Source organism: Anolis sagrei, chromosome 5, assembly GCF_037176765.1.
Source record: "Anolis sagrei isolate rAnoSag1 chromosome 5, rAnoSag1.mat, whole genome shotgun sequence".
NCBI lineage: Eukaryota > Metazoa > Chordata > Lepidosauria > Squamata > Dactyloidae > Anolis > Anolis sagrei.
The window spans coordinates 149,147,881-149,171,416 of record NC_090025.1 but is presented as its reverse complement, the minus strand read 5'-3'; the positions used below and the strand labels follow the sequence as shown (position 1 = coordinate 149,171,416).

Sequence of the window (23,536 nt, the reverse complement as noted above, 5' to 3'; positions counted from 1 at the left end):
TGATATATGAAACATAGGTTAAGGCATGATCTTTGGCTTCAAAGGATTCATATTCTCAATTAGAAAATTAATATAATCCTAGCTCAAAACACAGCTGTCCACAACAATATACTTTGAATCTAGGAAACAATGTGCATAGTGTATTCATCTGCAAATTATTTGCTTCAGTCATTGGATAATGACGGAAAGATTTTATTGAAAAACTATGTGTGCATTGAACTTGATCAGAACAGAACATCTGCTTTTTTGGTACATAAAAGGGGCAAAAGGATTTACAAGGAATGCAAAATGGACAAAGGAGAGGTAAGAAACTCCAAATGTAATAGGCGTTTGGGAAAGGAAGATGAATGTAGATAAGAAGAAGTTGGTGTGTGCTGTGTTACTAAGCATTTTAAGCAAGAATTTAAAAGGTCCACAAGACTGATAGAGGCATTTGTGTGAGAATAAGATAAGTTGCATATAGCTGACTGAATTTGTACCTTGTAAATTGTGACAAGAAACTGATACTGTATGACAGAGTAGCACATCTTTAAGCTTACGATTCATACTGGAGTATAGAGAATGGTTTCTTCAACTATAAAATCAGCATATTTGATGTTTTACCATCTGCAACTTTCCATATGTAAAACTACCTGTGTTGATTTCTCTGTATGAACAGATAAGATGATACTTTATTTTACTGTGATTGCTGATAATGTTTTTATTGTTGAACTTTTCAATTAGGAAAAATAAAAAAAAGTGAAGGGGAAAAATTCTGCATGGTAGTGTTGAGTACAGCAGAGGGAGCCATGACAGGTATAGCTCTTTAGATTTAATGATCATGAAGTTTAAATATTCTGATAGTCAAATGCTAGGCTGTCAAAATGAAATGTATATTTAAAGAGTAATTGCATGATAGAGAAAATGTGGGAAGATTATAAATATAGTTTCTCTTGCTATATATGATAACTGTATGTCTTGTGATATGAGAATATTAGGTTAGCAAGATCGGTCTAGGAAATATCAATTAAGCCAAGCTTCTCAAAACTATCTAAAATCTATGAAGAACTGGGTACAAAATGTGCACTCAAATTTTGTATCCACATTTTATTAACAAGTAAACCCGTCTGTGTTCAGTGGAATTTATTTCTAAGTAAATACAGAGTTGAGGCCTTAATTAGGAAGGAGAACTTTATTATTTTTATTAAAATGTTATGTATTATCAAGTCATAAATATGACTATGCAATAAATTTGGAAAGCCATGATATACAAGGCAATATAAATAGGTAAATCAGTTCATGCCCTGTACATGGTATGTCAGCATCAGTATTAGTGTTTCTTACATGTATTTTGATGATGGTTTAGTTGCATGATCCCAGATGTTTGCCTCTTTCCCAGTATTGATACACTGCCAACCCAAAGAGTGGATTGCTGTTGCTGCTATACTTTATTATGGAGAGTGAAGGTAGCCAAGTAACAAGTTGTTTGTGTTCATTTTCATAGACTTTAGAAAGAAAAGCAATGAGCATACTTTTGACTTCTCCTACCTTGCAAACAATGAACCATTTGTAGTTTTCCCCCTTTATGAAATTCTTCCACATTTAATCTCTGCTGCTCTCTGTGACAGTTTTTCCACAGGACATTTTTGAAAATTTTATTTTTCTCTATGGCATGCCTCCTTTTTTTGTAGCTAATACCATCCCTGAGATCAGATTTACTTGATGGCACTTTCATCTTTCTTCTGTTTTCTCCTCTGGGCTACTGATTCTATATTTAGACAACTATTAAGACTCTTCCTACAAAAAGAAAACTTTTGCTATGGTTCTACCATGTGTGGAGTTGTTGATTTTTGGGCTTGATCATAGATATGACATTGCTATTTTTAAAAATAGCAATGACCTGGAAAGAAAAGTTTAGTTGTTCAAGCAATATACTGAAACAGTGGCTCACATTTTTTTTCCATACTCCTTTTAAACCAGCCAAATATTTGTCTTTTGATGAAGATATTGGATTCCTGTATGTTTTTTCTACATGTCATGAAACCTATGAAAGCCTTTTTGGCTGCTTTAAAATGGCTTGAGGTATTTCTCTTTGGTTGACTCTGGCAGCATTTTGGTTGGTGGTGTTGCTTGTGAAACAATATGCTATAAACTGTTCTGGGGTGATGATAGTCTGTATACATGTATGTTTAAAAGCAACTTAGACTCACAAAAACCCATATTTAGACTTGGCAGCAGAAAGAAAACAATCTCCACATATTGTAGGTCTACAGTCAATGGTTGCATAAAGAAATGCCTGAACTCAAAATCCATCATCATGTTTAGCCTTTTCCTCTTCTAAGAAATAGTGCGTGATGATCATAAAGCAGACTACATGTTCAGAAAGTGTCATTACTGACTGGAAAACACAAAGACTATGACAAATATGAGGTTTCAATCCAGCTTATTTTTACTTTTTTATTCTTTCTAATTGGGTGAGGCTCAATTCAGCATCTCTGTTTACAGCCAAAATGCCTTGTTGAGATGAAAACTTAAATCTGATTCTCTTTGCTACTTCATATTATGGAAATTCAATGCAGAATGATGGTAAATGACAATAAAGCTATCTATTAATCAATTGTTTTCAGGATGTATGCTTGATGGGATACCAAATTATTAAAGAAAATGTTTGCAAAGATTCGGGTTTTTTTATATTAAAACAAAAATTTAATTTAACAAAGCTAATACTATATAATCAGATCCTGTTATTACTCACACAAGTCAACCACTCATATAAGTTCTTATTTGTAAAAATGAGCTGATGAGCATAATGTATGAATTTGCTCCAAGGCAAGACAACCAACCAATCGCATTTTCATCTTCAGTTATTATTGTTCCAGAGTTATATTCCCGTGAGAGTAGCTAGGACTTTATTGTATCAACATACAAATTCAGTATAGTTCAATTCTGTAGTTTACATAATGTAATTCCACTGCTTTGGTGTCTGACCTAATGAATCTCAGACCTAATAATAAAATCATTGTCCATACCAATAATATATATTTGGCCTAGTTAGCATTAGAAAGTTTTGGGAAAGGAAATTAAAGAGAATGAGATCAAGCAGTCCTGAAAACAATTACATTGATATGCTCACTAAATGCAAGTAAATGTATCTCTGTTTTTGAAATTGAAAAATATTAATACGTCAAAGAAAATTACATCAGAAATAAAGCAAGGTATATAAAAAGATTTCTGTAGTCATCCTAATGAATTATAGCACTACCAAAATACTGAGTTATGAAACAATTAATAAGAAAGGCCATATTAGGAAGAATCATTCTGGCAAGTGGAGTCCCTAGATCCTGTCATGGTGGCCCCATTGGTTATTCCAAGGATGCTAGAAAAAGTAACATATTTCTTTGCTACTTAAAATTTGAAAGGATTAATTTTTGAAGGGATTGTATTTATGTACACATGCATACGCACATAGAAACCAATCTTCTGTGTAGAGTTACCATGTCAAGACTATCCTAAACCCTAAGATTTTAAACCTACAAAATCAACCCCTTCTAATATCACAGAGAGTGTCCCTTAGTGATGTCGCTAGGATGGTCACAACAACAGCAAGTCTAACAGATGACATTACATGGACGCACATACCATATTTAAATATACAGTAAATGTATTTTATAAAGGTAGCAAACTAAGATTCTTTTACCTTCATTCCAGGCCTAGACAACATGACCTAGGCCCTGAGACTCAAGATCAGGCAATGTGTTCTGAGAACCCTGTTTCTGTGCTGTCTTTCTTCAAGGAAACATTGATCAGATGTACACAATCATTGCTGACAGTAGACTTTGAACATCATTGTTAAGTGTTTTTGATGTAAATCTCTTTTTATTGCTCTGAAGAGGAGACTTGTTGAAGCAAGTAAATATACATGAGTGTTGGCTTACTATGTTCTCATTGATTTAATGGCCCTAGTTCTTTTGGGAATAACAGTTGGATTCAAGCCATTGTTGTGATAATGATTGTTTGGTCTGTTGCTGTTGAAACACCTGATAGTTTTGTATAAATTTCTCTAGGGGCTGACGATTTATTTTGGAATGTTTAATCATGCAGAAAACAAGATTGTAAGGAGAATTACTAACAGAATAAACATTGTACTTTCATAAGCCTTTTCCCTCTATTTCTTCAGTATGTTAGTAACAGAAATTTAATGCTATGTTTGCAGCGTCTGTCTAATGGCTCTATAGACTCGACTGATGAAAACAGCCAGTTGATGGAACTGCAGGAACTTCTTGAAAAGCAAAATTATGAAATGGCTCAGATGAAGGACCGTTTGGCTGCATTGTCTTCTAGAGTTGGGGAGGTAGAACAAGATGCAGAAACAGCTAGGAAGGACCTCATTAAAACTGAAGAACTGAACAGCAAATATCAGAGAGACATTAGAGAGGTAAAGTATTTACACCATACCTATCCTTTTCCCTACTCATCCATTCATTATAAAGCGGCATATATTATTAATCCAAGCTCTAGAACAGGGGTGTCAAGCACATTCGCCATGGGCCACATCAGCCTTCAAAGGGCTACTTGAAAATGTAAAACTGTATAAATATAATTATGTTGCCCTGGCATTGAAAGCTTCATGTGCCATGAAGAATGATATGGCAGGCCAGATACAGCCAGCAGGTCTTGCATTTAACACATGTGTTCTAGAATATTTCCTTGTCTAAACAATAGCAATTCAGTGTACTATTAATATAGTTAAGCAATTTTTTTTGAAAAGTTCATTTTTCATATTATTGTATATATCCTCAAAATGTGTTAAATCAGTGGTTCCCAACCTGTGGTCCATGGACCACCAGTAGAACTAAAATATGGTCCACAGCCTCACCATTACTACACCATTGCAACAAGAGCGACTGGTCTCGCAAAACCCTCTTATGGTGCTGAGGCTTATTAAATACAGTTTTCTGTGGACGAGCAGGTGACAACTGGATAGCATATGTTCTGTATCAGAAACTAGAGCTGATGTGGTTTATCCAATGCAGTTTTATGAATCAGCACCCCAAGTAACCAAACCAAATCTAAAGTTGACCAAAAGCTGATTCGTAACCCTTGTGGTACTAATGTTGGAGAGTTGTCTCTGGTCAAAGTGCTCCCTGGTCAAGTGCTCCCTGGTCAAAAAAAGGTTGGGGACCACTGTGCTAAATAGATGAACATGCTAGCACCAGTCTTTGAAAGACTAGCATTTGTCAACACTAGTTTAATAACTTTAGTACCAAATGAACTGAAGAGTAATTCATGTATCTATAGAAAAAACGAGAGGTATAAAAAGAGAGACAAATAGATTTGTGGTGCTGTGGGTTTCTTCTGAAAAGCAATACAAATGAACAATTTAAGATCTTGGGGCAGCCACTAAAGAAGTCTGCACACAGTGGCTGTTTCATGGAAACTGAATTGTGACATGACATGGGAAAAGAGCAAGATAATTTCCAGTTTCTGAGGCTATATTCCACACAAAATATATGATCCATTGAGCAACTTTTGAATATATTTGTGCTGAAATTCAGGCTGAAACCAAATGTCACGCTGGCAAGAATTCCCCTATCTTTCAAAACAAAAACAAATGTTGAGACCATGTGATTTGAGGATTACAGGGAATGGGAGAAATGCCTCTCCATGATTCTGTTTCATCATTGCCATTCTGACATAATTGGATCTTTAGTTCAGATTTTAAATCATATCTTTCATACCCTTTTAGCAACAATATTCATTATAAAAAAGTAGTAGAATTTATTTTGAAATTTAGGATAATAGTAGATTTAACATTTGTTTTTGTTTGTGGATGTTCTTATTGCCACATTATGGGAAGTTGATGAGAAAAGGAAATATGGGGGAAAAGAAGAAAAATATTAGAATTTGTCAGAATATAAAATTATTGTATACTTATTCAAAATGTACAAAGAGAATTTTACCCCACATCAGTATCCTGATCTGGAATATTATAAAGCAGTGTGTTAGAAACTAGTGACAAATACATCCATCAATTTATTATAAAGCTGCATATGTTTTTATTCCAAGTTTCCAAAGGAGGAGAGCAAATTATTTATGCTTCCTATGTCCCTGCATGTCCAGGCAACTTACTGGTCGGTAAAGAGAATGTTTTCTTTATATCAGTGGTTCTCAACCTGTGGGTCCCCAGATGTTTTGGCCTTCAACTCCCAGAAATCCTAACAGCTGGTAAACTGGCTAGGATTTCTGGGGGTTGTAGGCCAAAACACCTGGGGACCCACAGGTTAAGAACCACTGCTTGATATGATACCGAAGGACATCAAACTCTAACCATACTTATTACATTGTGAACTAGTGTAAAATGCATGCAATACATGCAATACAAAATATAGGGTTAAATTTAATATTAAATGACAGGGGTGTGGGAAGCATAGCTAAATAAAAGTAATAAAAATACTTTTTAGACTGTTTCCCAGATTTCCCACAGCCATTTTTGCCAGCAACCATCTTGGCTGTGGAATTCTGTGAGATATCAGCCTAAAATCAATATGTCCAGCTTTTCCTGAGATTCTGCCTTGACCAACTAATTGTTGCAAAATTCTCTCATGGAGTGCAACTTCATTAGTGTTAATAATAATAATAATAATAATAATAATAATAATAATAATGTAACAATTGGTGATTTTGGTGTTTGATATTCTTCTTCTTCTTTAAAGGCTATGGCACAGAAAGAAGACATGGAAGAAAGAATTACCACCCTTGAGAAGCGTTATCTGAGTGCACAGAGGGAATCAACCTCGATACATGACATGAATGATAAACTGGAAAATGAGCTGGCAAACAAGGAAGCCCTCCTGAGACAGGTTCAGTATCTACATTGTTAGACCAGAAATGAACTCTGTGAGAGGATACCCAGAAAAAAAAATCTTATTGAGAGAATTACTATGTTTTTCAAGCAAAAAATGAGACTACAGTGTATCAGATTTAGGCTAGGTTTAATTTATCCAGATCTAAATCCCAGAACATTTTCATAAGAGGGTTGGGACATAGAAGGTTATAGAAATATACTTGGTACCCTCCTAGTCAGATCGTATACTCAGATTTGGTGAAATCAAAACAGCAGATATTAAGAAAGTTTTGATTTAATATCATACACATACACTCCAATCTCCCAACTGCCATAAATATTTTGGAATTTATATTCTAATAATAATATTTCCAAGCTTTGTGGCAGAACAATGGCAAGATAGCCTGAAAAGAAAAAAAACCCTTGTCACAGCAAAAAAAAAAAGCCACCCATGAAATGTAATAGAAAGCTTTGGGATTTTCAGTATCCCAAAATTAGACCATCTATCAGTTAAAAGAATGAGGATATGCACTGACAGTCAGGAAAAGATTTATTCTTGTTGAGTGCAAGTATTGTTAACTAACATGAAATAGTTTAAGGTAAAGGTTTTCCCCTGATGGTAAGTCCAGTTGTGTCCGACTCTGGGGGTTGGTTTCTAAGCCGAAAAGCTGGTGTTGTCCATTGACACCTCTGAAGTCATGTGGCCAGCATGACTACATGGAGTGATGCTACCTTCCCGCCAAAGCGGTACCTGTTGATCTACTCACATCTGCATGTTTTCAAACTGCTAGGGTGGCAGAAGCTGGACCTGACAGCAGGAGCTCACCCCACTCCCCAGATTCAAACCTGTGACCTTTCGGTCAGAAAGTACAGCAGCTCAGCGCTTTTACCCACTGCGCCATCAGTCAGAATGCCAACAATATATTTTGCAGAGATATAGAACTTCTGCCCATAAAACATGGAGATAAGAATTTCTAAAGTCATGATAGCCACAGACAATATGACCTTTCTTATTATAGCATATTTGAGTTGTTGGGCATATTAAAAAAATCATACTTGTGATACTGCTAAGAGACAAACTTGAAACTCTTCTTGCCCTTGACTAAGATGGCTTAGTAGTTTTTCATCTTCACCATTATAGCAATATCTGACATCAATAGCCACTAACATTTTTCCTGATACTAGTGTTCAGTATTTCTATCAACCCAAACCATTTGTTCACTTTTCTCCTGTTACAATCATAATTTCACGTGGTTTATTTAGTATTCCATTTACATAAATGAATATGTTTTAATATGAATCCCCTGGTGGCACAGTGGGTTAAACCCTTGTGCTGGGAGGACTGAAGACTGACAGGCCAGAGGTTCGAATCCAGGGAGAGCCGAATGAGCTCCCTCTGTCAGCTCCAGCTCCTCATGCAGGGACATGAGAGAAGCCTCCCACAAGGATGGCAAAAAACATCAAAACATCTGGGCATCCTCTGAGCAATGTCCTTTCTGGCAGCCAGTTCTCTCACACCAGAAGCAACTTGCAGTTTCTCAAGTTGTTCCTGACATGAAAAAAAATGTTTTAATTGCAGGAAGTAATACTTATTTCCCTGCCTTTAAAAAAAACCTTTGCCTGGGATTTTTTGCAATTTTGTCCTGAACTTGCTTGCTTTTTATTTGTCTTCATGTGTTTTAGACATGCATTGCTTTTACCCGGCTTCAATTAAAAAAACACCATACCTGCTTCTGTGCCAATCCTTTGTCTATGCACCCACGATTAAATATGTGCCAAAATTCACACATTTATCAAGCCAAAGTTTGGAAAAGTTACTTTTTCTCTATAACTCCAAACATTCTTATCCAGCTTGGCTACTGGACCACTGCATATGAATAAAGCTGATGATTAGTATTACATCTTGTTTAGCAAACTGGTCCCCCCCCCCCCTTCATTCCATTCTTTCTGAGACTGTTTGTATTCATTATCAAACAATTTCTGGATTTCAGATGGAAGAAAAAAACAGACAGCTGCAAGAACGCCTTGAGCTAGCTGAGCAAAAGCTGCAACAAACAATGCGAAAAGCAGAAACTTTGCCTGAAGTGGAAGCAGAATTGGCTCAGAGAATTGCAGCCCTCACAAAGGTAACTTGCAGTTAGGAACAGGTTAATTTCAGAAAAATGTTTTCCTTTAACATTGATTTTCATCCCTTTTTCCTTCCTTCAGCATCACCATCAGCAATTAAAGCCTCTTTTGGAGTGGACAAGATGCTTCTACTTAATGGCACCGTAAATAAATAGTAATTTCACATACAACATTATTTGCTTTAGCTTATTTTGATGGCAGAGGTATTGCTTTGTATTTATTGTCTGGCTTGAGTACATTTCTCCAATATTATGAAGAAGTTTATTTTATAATACTTGGTATTATAAAAGAATTATGATTAATCCAGTTCTGCTAAAAATCATGAACTTTATTTGCCATTGGATTTTTTCCCATGATTTTCTACATCACATTATTTCAGAGAAACACAGTGATCACTTTTCATGAAAAAAATAAGCAACAAAGCTCAACCTATTTTCTTTTCTTAGCTCTGCTCAGATGAATCAGTGTTGCACGATAGTGTAACAAGCAGCTTATGGATTGTGCATAAAGCTTTGAGATGTTCCTGTTTTATGCTACAGCTGTGGGTGGCTTGTGGATTGAACATAGTGCGTTGCCCCTACTATTTCAGTATAAAGTACACCTACCAAGATACTCGGTCCACAAGCTGTCATAGAGCACAAATACCATCGTGTTTAAATAATTCTGAAAGTTGTGGTCCAAAAAAGTAGCTTTTATAAGCTCTGATGTAGATACACATCTGGATCTTGCATATCTCCTCTCTTGTGAAATATGTAAATTTTCAGCTTGGGTGTTATCCGAGAAGCAAAAAGGGGACAGACACGGGTCATGCCTACTTCCTCTGCAGAATACACATAATGATGTTTCAAACTAGACTTGTACATTCCAGGTAAACCTTGATCCATTTCGGTGCCCCGGATTTCAATGGGGACCCTATCCAAATTCGGAAGGATAGAAATCCATTTTTGATCCAGGGAACTGAAATATTCATTTTCAATCCAGCCCATTGGCAGCAATGGGTGGGTGGGTGGGGGGGAGGCTTCCTAGATTTAAGGCAAGGGCTTAAGAAGCCCCCTTTCCTGAGTCTCTCTTTAGAGGAGACTCAGGTTTAAGGTAAGGGCTTAAAAATGCCCCTTCCTGTGATCCTTTTCCCTCTGTATTTAGAGGAGTCCCCAGTTTAAGGTAAGGGCTTAAGAAACCCTGCTTCTTGTGATCCTTTCCTTTCTGTATTTAGAGGGACCTGGGCTTAAGAAAAGGGATGAAGAAATAACTCTTTCTGGGATGCTTTCCCTTCTAGCAGCTGCTTCTCTACCCATAACCAAAAGAAATGGAAACCAGCCGGGTTTTCAACAGATGCTGTTCTGTTGTGGCCAAAAAAATTGGCAGCAGAGCTCATGCCATTACCAACCGAACCAACCAAAGAGTTTTTTTTTTTAAAAAAAAAAAAAAACAGATCCATGCAGAAGCCTATTTCAAAGCACTTTATGGTACTTCCTTTTCTCCCCATAGAATTTAGAGTGTATCTTCACTGAATCATTAAAATATTGTAATTCCACTTTAACAGTTGTGGTTCTTTCTTGCAGAATCCTAGGCTTTGCAGTTGAATGAGGAATTTAAAATTCTCTGTCAAATTACTGTAGCAAGGTCTCTTAAATATGGTGTCTATAATTACTATAAAGCCTAGAATGCAATGGCAGTTAAAGTGGTATCAAATGATTATAACTTTTTAATCTAGGCATACCTTTGCATTCCTATCTATACATCATTGGCACTCAGTCCCTCTACTGATTTCTGAATGAGCATGCATAGAAATAGAATGTGTTCAGAAATAACTCATTTGATGGCATACGCTAAAAATAGAGACACATTCCTTATTTCAGAAAAGATGGGGAGGGAAGAGAAAAATAATTCTGGCAGCACCTTTAACTGGTTTTTATTTTCACATGAGCTTTTGTGGATGTAAACCCATGTTCCTGGAGCTGGTAGTGCAGAGCAACAATTGTGTTGATAGATCAAAATAATCCCTTTTACTTCAAACATAAAAACGCTATAACTGCTTTGGGAGACAGCAATCGGACATTTGGACAATGTGGCCAGTCCAGTGAAGTTGATGATAGAGAATCATTGCATCAATGCTGGTGGTCTTTGCTTCTTCCAGAATGCTGACGTTTGTCTTCCCAAAAGATTTGCATGATTTTTCAAATGCAATGGTGATGGAATCTTTCCTCAACTTAAGAGCGTCATTTGCAGATCCATCGCCAAGACTCTACCTTCGGAAGACAATAATACATGGCCACAAGTAATCGCCCATGATGAAAAACTCCATACTTCCACGCACACAAAAAATTGATTCTTAGGGTTTTTTTTCTTTTATGCAAAATGATAACTGCTATTTCTGTAGATATTTACATACATATTTTTCAGCTCAGTCAAGATTTTGGAAAACTCATCAAAAGGGTCCATGAATTCTCCCCACATTGGGCCAAATCCATAGGCTCCTGGCAAGGACATGAAGAAGCTGCCACTCCACAGGCCACATCGTCCACCTTACCATGTCACTACCCGGCTTTCCCCCATTGCTGGGAAGGCAACACAGGAAGGTTCCCATATTGTGGTGAAAGCGGTGTGCACTGCTTCCTCTCCCTTTTCAGCATGGAGCCTGACTGGAAGTGCGTGTACAGCATGTGAAGGGCTCTGTGCCAAAAATGGAGGGGAAGCAGCATATGATGGGCAAATCGGCCCATCTGATGAGGTAGTATAAAACACATCCCCCAGTGCACTCTTTTAATCAGAAATCTAATCATGGCCATATAGTTTGAAACATTCACAGGAACTCATGGAAGTCTAATCTATTTGATTGTAAAATTCAGTATTGCTTTATGATAAACAGTTTTCTGTTCATGGGTAAGTATAAGCTTTCAGATGTACATAATGTAGCAACAGAAACAGGTATAACACAAATGGAGAGTGTAAGGGGCCCTGAAAAACATAGAAATGTTCCCGAATGAGCATACTTCTCCATGAATGTCATTGAGAGATACATTGAGATGGGCATACTTCAAAAATCAGTAGACAGCAAGCTAAATGAGAATTGTTGACTGCACATTCATGTAAGAACTTCTTGTACTGTGCTGTGTTGGCAATATGGTCTAACATTTCTTAATCTAATACCTCACTGTAATCTTATATTCTGCACTTGTGTGTGCTTATAATTGAGAGTTATAAGAATGACCAAATTCATTCACCTATAGCAGACCTAGTTTACCCTCTCAAATTCTGAACAAATTAAAATTATTCTTGGTGTATTTTTTAAAGTACACTGAGATTTGCAGAAAGCTCTGGGGAAAAGGAGTTTCTAAACTAGGAAGGAGCCACACATTTAAATGATGGAAGGGGAAAATCCTCTGTGACCTCTGTTTGATGTATGGGGAATTGAAAAGCTGTTCCACCTCAGTGCAGGTGAAAATCCTAATGTTTGAATTCTGCCCATGTTTGGTGTTTGTTTGGTTTTAAAAGCAACTTTCTTCTTATGAAAAACTGCCCTTCTTGAAAATAGGAAAGATGATGAAAGACTCAGATGAAAGCTATTTTGACACATTTACATTTACAAAGCAGTAGTTTGTTGAATTCAGCTGTGCTTTACATTCAAAAAGTAACTGAAAGTAGCTGTTTTCGTTACCGCTAAATATTAAAGAGCTACTGTACTTTTTAAATAGCTAAGTGGCAGATATTTGGGGAGATGTTCCATCCTTGGAACTGCAAATATAAACAAGTTACTTCTGAAAAGTAACTTTCCATGCTGCAATCTTACATGTATGTGATCTTACTGCATATCTGTGGATATGGGGAAATCGAGAGTTACAAGTAAGATAAATAGTTCCCTTGTAAACAAATTGTCACTTTGTCTTATGCTCTGTAAAATACTGAATTAGTTAGGCAGCTATATTTTATATGAAATATTAATGTTGTTCTGAATGCTTTCTAAAACCTGTTTATTGATATGTTATTGACAGTATCTTCTCTTTGTTGCAAATTGGTCTTTTAAGCCTTCAAATGATTGATGATGGCCTCCCAGATATATGATAAACATTTGGGTTTGTTACCTGCAATTGCAGAAATCTTTGACAAGTACCTTTTTACTCCTGGGACAAGTTTCCCCAATCTGATCCCCTCAGGCTGCATCATCCATAGAACAAAGTGGAGATATATATCAAGATACATAGGTTATTTAATTGGTAATAAGTCCTGGGCACTTTCTTTAAAACCAGTAAAAACAACCAATTTTATGAGCATCTTGAGTTGTGTCTTCAGTTTCTTCTTTTGATTATACTGAGAGCTCCCAGGTTTCTCCTTCCTTTGGACTACAACTTTTACAATCCCCGATTGGCATATTGGGTAAAGCTATCCTAGCATGAAATTAATAGACTAGATTTGGCTTGATTAAACTGAAATACAGTTTTGGCATTTCAAGAAAAGAGAAGACAGAGTTACCAAGTGATTGTGAAAACAGTAAATATATTAGAAATTGGAGACTGAAAAAACATTTCATTGTGGACAGTATTCTTAGGGGAGGGGGGGATGCCCTCCCTCTTCCCTTATGTAGCTTCATTCTTGGTCATTGAATCCATGCTGATATACTTGCTTGATTACTTGTTTGCCTCAATTGTGGTTCATCCTGCCACAATGAGATTAAGCACTAAAGTAGCCATTGGATATATGCAAACTCAGTAACTTTTGTCATAGGTCTACACTGCCATATAAAATCCAGATTATCTTCTTTGAACTGGATCATATGAAAGTATAGACTAATATAATCCAGTTCAAATTGATAATCTGGGTTATATGGCAGTATAGAAGGGGCCATAGTCAATTGGAATAGTTGTAGTACGTGCCCCTAAGGTGTTTGATTTTCTGTCTGTACAGGAACCTATCTTGATATGGATCTTTAATTAACATGATTTAGTGTATTTTGTAGCATAATACACATTGTTTTCATTATTATAAGATTACAGGACTGATTATTTAAAAACACACACATTCTGGCACTGGCTTTTAAAAGTGAGACTTTGGTGCTAAGTTTACCAAAATTCCAATTGGATCTTTCCTTTTTCCGTAATTGATTTCAATATTCCTCTACTGAGGAAGAGTGATTTCTCATCAGCCAGCCATCACTAACCTGGAATTTCCATACTTAGGTTGTTAGCTTTTTTAGCATTCCATGTTTTAGTTCATCCACATCAACTGCCTCATGTCATCCTCCTGTAAGTGTGGTTTCTTCTACATAAAATTTTGTCAGTTAGTATTAAATTTGCAATCACACTTTTCTTTTGAGCATTCTGTGCTGTGTTCTGTTAAGTGTTGGTGTCTTTAGTTCTGATTTTTCAATTTTGTCCCTCTCGTTTTCCTTGACTTGTTAGTCTGATCCAACCTCTTCTACCTCATCTGATGATTATCAATATGTTATGGAAGCTAAACTCCAAGAAATGATCTCCATACGTAGGAAGGTAGTCCTACTGGACTTTACTTTCTATTGCTAAATAGAATCCATCTGATTTTGTTTCATATTTTAAAGAACTTGTTTTGTTTAATTTGTGTATTTATTTTATTGATAATCAACCATTGTGCAGTACAGTGCTTAAAGAGCTTACAATTTTATGATGGCAGGTTTGTGTTCAAACCATGCACAGTTTGCATGTTACATTTGGCTGATTTCATTGCTCATAAATATCTCCAACATTTTGCTGGATGCTTGGATGTAACAGGCCCTTGTAGCTGACACATTTCAAGCAATGCTGTTCAGCTGCCTGTTTGAATAATATTTATTTTAAAAAACTAAGTTTGCAGTTAGTAGTAGCTTGCTTTATGTTTTCTTTGAAACAAAATTAGAATTTTGACTCACATAGTTCTATAGGTTTCAGACCAATGCATATTATTTTTTTAATAGGCAGAAGAAAGACATGGCAACATTGAAGAACGTATGAGGCATTTGGAGGCTCAGTTGGAAGAGAAGAATCAGGAACTCCAAAGAGTATGTGCATGAAGATGACTTATATTGTAGTTTTCCTGGGTAGAGTTTAATAATTGTGAAGTTCTGATGTGGAAATTCTTTCTTTAATCTGGAAGAGCCTATTGTTCTAAACCCTTGGTTTATTGTAGTTACAGATTGTATCTGAAAATTGAGATGAGGCCAGGAGTTTAAGAGTTTTCATGCATTTTCCTTCACTTACATACATACATAATATGTGCTGTGAGTGTAAAAAACGTGTAGGTTTGTCACGTTTATGCAGTTTCCTTTTTCAGCAGTAGTGCTCATACATTTTATGCTCCAGGAGTATATGTTTTGCTGCTGTAATGCGGCACCAGCAGCATCTGTCTTTGATTAAAATGTTGTTAATTGAGGGATTGTCCATTTTGTTTCTGAAGGCTAGGCAACGAGAAAAAATGAATGAAGAGCACAACAAGAGATTATCAGATACAGTGGACAGACTTTTGACAGAATCTAACGAGCGCCTACAGCTACACCTAAAAGAGAGAATGGCAGCACTAGAAGAAAAGGTATGACAGCACCAGCAAAACAAATACACAGCAATATTATTGCCATATTTACATTGACTTTGATTTATGATTTTTTCCACTTCTTTTCTATTAAATAGTTTGTTCTACTATACACCATAATCTCCTTTTCTCTTTCTGGGAGTGCAATTCCACTTCACATTGACCTTTCTTTCTCTGATGTCTTTCCTCATACGCAACTGAAGAGTTGTACAGTGGAATGGCATAAGACTATTAGGCCCTCAGTATGGTACTGTTGATGGGCCTATGTTCATGGCCAGACTTACCAGTGATACTGGTGTTCCCTTATCAGTTTGGCCAAAAGAGCTCTATGAGAATGTGATGTGGGTGCAAGTTTCTGCTGTCATCCTCACTGCCCTTTATCATGTTTATCCCAACCATAGAGTGTTCTTTTGTGAGTTGGCAATTGTCATGGTAGATTCCTCAAGATCAAATTTCTAGTGAGCAAATAGTACCACAATGGGCAGGGGCATTGAATTTGAAAGTACAAGTAGGTGACTGCTTGAATGGCCAGTACTGATTATTAGTATGTCTCAGCCTCCTTAACAGCCTTCTTTCCTGCTTCTTCCTTCCTCTCTTTTTCCCCCCTTTCTTTCTCTCTCTTTCTTCATCTCCCACTCCTTCTATTTTTTGTCCTTCTCTTCTCCCCTCTTCTTTTCTCCTCCTTCCCTTTCTAAAGCAACCCAACTAAAGCAACTTCCAATATCAGCCCTGATTGTAGATGCCCAACTGTGCCTGCAGAATTCAGGCTAGCTGATGCTTTTTATCTTTTAAAGTTTCTGTCATTTGTTCAAGAAGATAATAAGCTCTATTTTTAATGTTACTGCTTTTACCAGCACAACTTGCTCATGTGGCTGTACCCAAATTGTTGAGTTGCCTGGTGCTTCCTTTAGCATATAATTGTGTTGCTTTATGAACTTCAACATATTAATGCCAGTCAGTAATAATTTCAGAAAAGACTATTACCAGCAGACTTATTTGTTTGAAATGGCAAATTTTGGATACTCCGATTACATGAGGAGAAGTCACAAATGTAACTATAGGTTCTTTTGCTTACCTTGATGAATTATTTTTGCTATCTCTGATTTTAACTTTTAATTTCTTCTCTCTTCTAGAATGTTTTGATACAAGAATCAGAAAACTTTAGAAAAAACCTAGAAGAATCGTTACATGATAAGGTATTTTTAAACACCTACAGGACAGCTCCATCCAAGTAATCAGCTATAGACTCCAGTCTTATGTACATTTCTCTGGGTGTTATGTCATGTCACGCAAACAATTGCATGGCTGCATTCTGTGGAATCCTGAGATTTGCAGTTTGGTGAGACACTAGAGCTCCCTGGAAAGAAAATTTAAATATCTCACATTATAAATCTTGTAGGGTAAAAGAGACACCAAGTAGAATTTATTCCAAAGTAAATGTATAAAAGATTTGAGAGCTCTTCATCTTATTAAGATGTATAAGCCCCATTATAAACATGGCATATCCCTTCAAAACATTGACTGATTCATACATTTGAGCTGACTGACTATCACAATCCAGCAACAATAACATTTCTTCATATCTTAGTTTTTAGACCTGTTCCTGAGGTTATTTTGGGGTACTGATCTAGAAAATTGCATTAGATAGACTCCAATTTCTTAAATAAGGTTATCACTGTTTTCTATGGGTAAATGAAGACTGCTATATGGCATATGTGAGCAGATGAAGACTGATATATGGCATATGTTCTGTGTCTCAAAAGCTAGAATAGATAGAGGAAAACCGGTACCATTTTTGGAATTAGCAGACCAAATATACCCAGAAACAGGTGTAACATTTGAGGCACCAAAATCTGTGGTGGTCAGCATATTCCTTTGTAACATGAATTTTCTCTAAGCTACTGCATTCTAATGCAGCTATCCTGTTCTGAACTCTTAGGCGATACTAGTCCCTTTGGGAATGTATTCCCATGCAACATTTAGTTCTCAGTTGTTGGTGGTCAGAATCTTTTCCTTTTTCAGGGCCAAAACATGAGCTGTCATGTGGTTTTCTGGGACTGTGTGACTTGTCCACAGTCACCCAGTGGGTTTCCATGGCTGAATAGGAAGTTGAACTGTGGTCTCCAGAATTGCAGTCCAATGCTCATACCACACTGGCTCTTGACAGCTATACTAAAATTGTTTAAAATTGCACTTTTCTGCTCAACACAATTTAATTCTTTTCTCGTTGTTTTAATGAACGAGTCAAATTCATCATAAGCATTTCTAACAAATGTCATTTTTTTGTTTTTAAAATATTTTATTGCCTTAAAGCCAGTAGTAAACATAAATTGAGCTAACTACTTTATACTTTAACATAAAATAATTTACTGGGTATATCAGATGAAGTAGATGCAATAGGAAAGGACTGGGAGAAAAACGCAGCCAAACCCTGAGACCAGAGGCCAAATTAGTGATATAATATGTGATATCAGAACTCAACAGGATTGGAACAAATTGTAGGCAAATATATCTTAACTTAGTTGTTATTTTGTTGCTAAAATGATATTTTTAGCAGGAGTGGATGAGGTTAGACAACAGACAAATGACTCACAAATTTCTCATTATATGGTTTGTTTATTTCAATATTTTAAAAAACACAATCTCTCTTTTTTTAAAAGTACCCAGAGCGTATATCTTTCCCAGAGTGTATATCTTTCCAATTATACTTATCTCAACATTTGTGTCTTTTCTTGTTGTCAGAAAATCACAATCTTATCTTATACATTCTTACCGAATTTAGCAAATATACCATACTCATATATTTTTGGATCCAAAGATGTCTTGCCAAAGCAGGGAGACTTCTGTAATTCTCCCATCTTATTATTCCTGGTAAAGCCCTTACCCCCATTACTCATCACATGCTATTTCAGTAAATCCTTGGATACTCAAGCACAACATCTTCAGGAATATGGGAGCTATAATGTGAGAGACATAGGAGATTCATAACTTGATTCCTATTCTTCTGTTTTTTCATCCAATCTACTTCATATATGTTAACTGCAGTTGCTATTCTATCATAATTCAAAAATGTTATGATACTAGGCTACACTAGGCCAATTTATTTATTGGAGGGAAACCAACTTTGTCTTTGCTCCTGGTTATTATGTCTGACTCACTTGAAAAATCTACTACAAACAAAATTTAAGTCCTCAAAATGAAAATATGAAAAAAATGTGAAAAAGACTCAACAATCTTTTAAATTCATACTTACCAAAATCCCATTGTAGCTGGAATTACCAGAATAGCTGGAATTACCAGAATCATCTGTAAAGTTAGTTTAACTGAGAAAGAAACAATTTCCTCAAATCTCTCATTAATAGTTTCCAGTATTGTAAAAAATATTTTCTTAGTCTGCATAATTGTTTTAGTTGTCTTGAGCCAGATACTTTCTATTGGAATAATATGTATTGTTCACCTTTACAACTCTGTAAAGGGTATAATAATTTTATTATTTCTTGTCAAGAGCTTAAACATCATGAATCTTGATCTAAAGTCAAATGGTGGGATCTGTTGGGGTTTTTTTATAGGAAAGATTGGCAGATGAAATTGACAAGCTAAGGGTTGAAATGGATCAGCTGAAAATAAGAACAGGTTCTTTAATTGATCCCACATTGTCAAGGTAATACTGTAAACCGATTTCATTTTCTTAGACATGTTTTAATCATAATGTGTTGAAGTCACGAGGCTACATCTATTGTTTGCCCAAGTGAAACCTTATCCATTGAAATAAATGGAACTTTTAAATTCATACTTACCAAAATCCCATTGTTAACAATGGGTCTAACTCAAATTGGGATTAATATAGACCAGTGGTTCTCAACCTGTGGGTCCCCAGATGTTTTGGCCTTCAACTCCCAGAAATCCTAACAGCTGGTAAACTGGCAGGAATTTCTAGGAGTTGTAGGCCAAAACACCTGGGGACCCACAGGTTGAAAACCATTGATATAGATCAGGTTTGTTTGCACTTCCTGAATGAAGTATAGATAGTCTATCCTGGATTTTCTCTATGATGTGTGGAAATGGTGGGACAGTCAAAGGGAAAACTACACAACTTGCAAAAATGTGAACTGTGTAATTGATATCAAAATAAATTATTTTTGTCTCTTTTTAAAAATACTGGGGAAAGTGTACACTGAGTTATCAATAAAACGTTTATGTGGATTTGCAAGGGCCATTAAAGTTATGGTTAAGATTTTATAATTACATCTCTGCACAGATGTTGTATGCATGTTTAAAAATGAACAACTATCAGCTAATTGCAGTTATAAAACTGTATGGCACTTTTCTAGAATCATATGGTTTGTGGAAGACTTTTAAAAGTGTGTTAATTGTTGTACTACTCATTATTTTGTGTTGCTTAGTTAATTTTATTGTCTATAGCTGATTTTAATTATTATATATATATTGGGATGATCTGTCAATTTATAATCTTCATCACTTCACATGCATTGATTCCAAAGACAGTTTCTACATTAATCGTTTTTAAATTCAATTTTAAAAGATGAGTTTTTAAAATACAGTGCACATATCTAAATGTATTTTCTTTCAAATTATGCATTTTGAAATGTGTACAATAGATGTGTAAAGAATATTCATATGCTCCTAGGCAAACAAACAAGAGTCAAGCATCTGAAAAACTCAACAAGGAATATCTTTCTCAAATTCTTTCTCAGTTTTCCGCTTGTCTCAAAAAAGCTCATGTCTTAATATTGCACAATGGGAGGGTGTATGAGTTTACAGCCTCCTGATCATTGGCTGACTGGCTGAATCCTCCCCCCCCCCCACACACACACACCCCATTGACCTCCCCTTCACCACTGCCAGAGACATTCTACCCACACAATACCTCTTCAAAAATTACATCATTTTCAAAGATGTCTGACCGTGGGGAAAGATTGATCCCACTATTCATTCTCTCTTGTGGGAATGAATAATTTAACAAAGCAAATCCTTAGTGTATCTTCCTAAAACAAACCTTACAAACCCAAGAATGGCACTGCAAAATTCTGAGAGATGCAACACTTGAAAGATTCCTATGTTTCATTATGCATATTATCCTAGGAGGTGTAGTTCCGGGCAGTTCACGCTGGAATTTACAGGAATCACTGGTTTGTTGTAGGTTTTTTGGGCTATATGGCCATGTTCTAGAAGATGAAATTTCTAAAGCATCCATAGATTGTGTTAAGGTGATCCAATTTTCATCCTTCCATCACTTTTCTCTGATAGTTCAGTAGGAGATGTAAGGGACTTTCTCTAAATCCTTGAAAAGCCTCATAGCTGATTTGGGGGTTAAACCCTAGCTTCTCTATTTCGTTTCTTAATGTTCTATCCACCCTACACCACACTGGTTTTCAAAACAATTGCCTTTTATTTGAAGTTTTACTCATAATTCTGTTTTTATTACAATAAATCAGAGCTTTGTTTCCCTCACAGTATTTTCTAAAATCAACTGTAGAGCTTTCATTATTGTATTGTCAAAGGCTTTCATGGCCGGAATCACTGGGTTGTTGTAGGTTTTCTCGGGCTATATGGCCATGTTCTAGAGGCATTCTCTCCTGACGTTTCGCCTGCATATTATTTGAGAACACAGAAATGCTGGGCCACTCTAACAAACACCATGTCAGACTACACAGAGAAGCCATTGAAATCCATAAGCATGTGGACAATTTCAACAGAAAGGAGGAAACCATGAAAATGAACAAATCTGGCTACCAGTATTAAAAACTCTAAAATTACAACAGCAAAACAACAGAGGGAAAACAATCAGGGACATCTAATCACCTCTCAACAAAAGATTGCCCCAGGCACTGCCAGGCCATCAAATGCTAATCAAGGTGGTCACACCTAGCTCCAGCAGACAAGAGTTCTTTGTCCCACCCTGGTCATTACACAGATATATAAACCCATTTTCCTAGTTCCAACAGACCTCACTACCTCTGAGGATGCTTGCCATAGATGCAGGCGGAACATCAGGAGAGAATGCCTCTAGAACATGGCCATATAACCCGAAAAAAACCTACAACAACCCAGCTTTCATTATTGTTTGTAGAATAAGATTATAGAACTAACAAGACCTCTACCTTTACATAAATCATTTTTACGTTTTTGCTTTTGCAGCTCTTTTCTTTTTTCTTACTTATGAGCCACAATTATTTTTCAGACCCCATCTTGATTCATCAGCAGAACTCAGATACTCTGTGGGCTCACTAGTTGATAGTCAACCAGACTATAGGTCTACTAAAGTGATAAGAAGACCTAGAAGAGGCCGCATGGGAATCCGGAGAGATGAACCAAAGGTTTATCTTTTTATGTTATTGTTCTTATCCTTAGTTCAGTTGCAACCATATGAATACTTGCCTGGAAAGTCTATTAAACTCACAAGGAATTATGTATGAATAAATATAGCCAATTGTACCATCAAAACAAAAGTAGGACCTTATTTTAGCAATAGAAATTGCTGAACCTTCTCTGTAGTATTCTCATGGGTTTTGCTATATTGTAACTTTTTGAAGCACACCAACTGCCGGACTCTAATAAAACTAGGGGGGTCCTTGTGACAGCCAATGTCTTCCCTCAGGTTCCTTCCTCTTTCTATACTACATGCCACAGATGTGTCACAGTGACAGGTTTAAGCTTCTAGTATAGTTCATAATTCTTGAAACAACTTGTTAAAATTAAAAGAATCTTCCTTTTAAAAATGTTGCTTTCACCTTCAGCTTCTTGAAATTATGTCCAATATCCTGTTTCTATTAAGAGAAGCCCTCCAGGAATGTACAATAAAGATGACAGGTCATCTTCTTTACCTCATCACAAAGGAGTAAATTTGCCCCTGGCTGCTCTTCAGGGAGGGGACCTACCAAGCGCCATCAGATGATGCTGGCTTGGTCCAGCCCCCATTTATCCCAAAGTGGTGAGGAAGCATCACAAGACACTTCCTCTGCCACAATGGAAACGTAAATGGGTTTTGGGTAGCTCTGATGGCATTACTCACATTTTCCTATCATTTTCCCCATCCGATGGGGGAAAGGCCAATGTGACTTGTCCTGTTCCTCCTGTATGATGGGGGAAGGAAAAAGGGTGTCCAGGTGAAATGTTACGAAATTGAGGTTAATGTGACAAGGTCCCCTAGTCTGTCCAAACCATTTTAGGCTCTCACATTTTCACAGCAGACTTCCCAACCCAACCCTTCAAGATGTGCCGTTCACAATTGCTATCATCCCCACACAGATGAATGCAGTTTTTGGCTTTCTTGACCTGGGTGTCACCAGGTGAAGAAAAGCTATGTTACAGAATACAATTGTTAACATGAAAGGCAGAATATTAAGAATGTCATGATAAAGCTGAGGGGAGGGGGAGTTTAAGTGTCTCTTGTATAATTGAACTGAGAGAAGAAGCTGAAATGTGTTAATTGTTACAAAAGACAACTCTTTGGTTTTTAATTTCTGTGAAATTTAACATTTTAAATTAAGTTGATGATTATGCATTTGTACAATATTTGATTAGGTGAAATCCCTTGGTGATCATGAGTGGAACAGAAGTCAACCAATGGCAGTTCTCAGCAGTCATCCATTTGAGAGTGACACTGAAATGTCAGATATTGATGATGATGATAGAGATACAATTTTTAGCTCCATGGATCTCCTCTCACCAAGTGGACATTCTGATGCCCAAACACTTGCCATGATGCTTCAAGAGCAACTAGATGCAATCAATAAAGAAATCAGGTACTTCTGTTTCACCACAATCCTCTTCTTTCCCCTCATGAAGTTTAGCAGCATCTGAAGAGCCACATGTACGGACCTCATCAGATGGCCCTTTGTAAAGCGCGGGACAGTGGGGGGAAATTGTGAAGCAGTGTAGGAAACTGTCACGCTGTGTCTAGTAGTTAGTGGTATCTCTTCCCATGACATTTCTCCACTGTCCCCAATTTCCTTTTTGGCTCCTCTGTGTTTTTTCTATGAGGAGTCAGATGAACACCTGACTCCTCTGGGCTCTGTTTCTCTCCACTAC

The 23,536-nt window shown here is 36.6% G+C and overlaps 1 protein-coding gene across 10 annotated transcripts in view; it reads left to right on the top strand.

Moving 5' to 3' along the window:
- PPFIA2 (PTPRF interacting protein alpha 2) overlaps positions 1-23,536 on the top strand; it is a 285,512-nt gene that overhangs the window by 211,186 nt on the left and 50,790 nt on the right. For all 10 annotated transcript variants that reach the window (XM_060777389.2, XM_060777385.2, XM_060777383.2 and 7 more), the window contains 9 exons: positions 4,193-4,414; positions 6,693-6,839; positions 8,815-8,949; positions 14,874-14,957; positions 15,353-15,484; positions 16,618-16,680; positions 19,054-19,145; positions 21,687-21,822; positions 23,030-23,250. In XM_060777389.2, the coding sequence (XP_060633372.1) occupies positions 4,193-4,414; positions 6,693-6,839; positions 8,815-8,949; positions 14,874-14,957; positions 15,353-15,484; positions 16,618-16,680; positions 19,054-19,145; positions 21,687-21,822; positions 23,030-23,250 (1,232 nt within the window). The remainder of the gene's footprint in view (positions 1-4,192; positions 4,415-6,692; positions 6,840-8,814; positions 8,950-14,873; positions 14,958-15,352; positions 15,485-16,617; positions 16,681-19,053; positions 19,146-21,686; positions 21,823-23,029; positions 23,251-23,536) is intronic.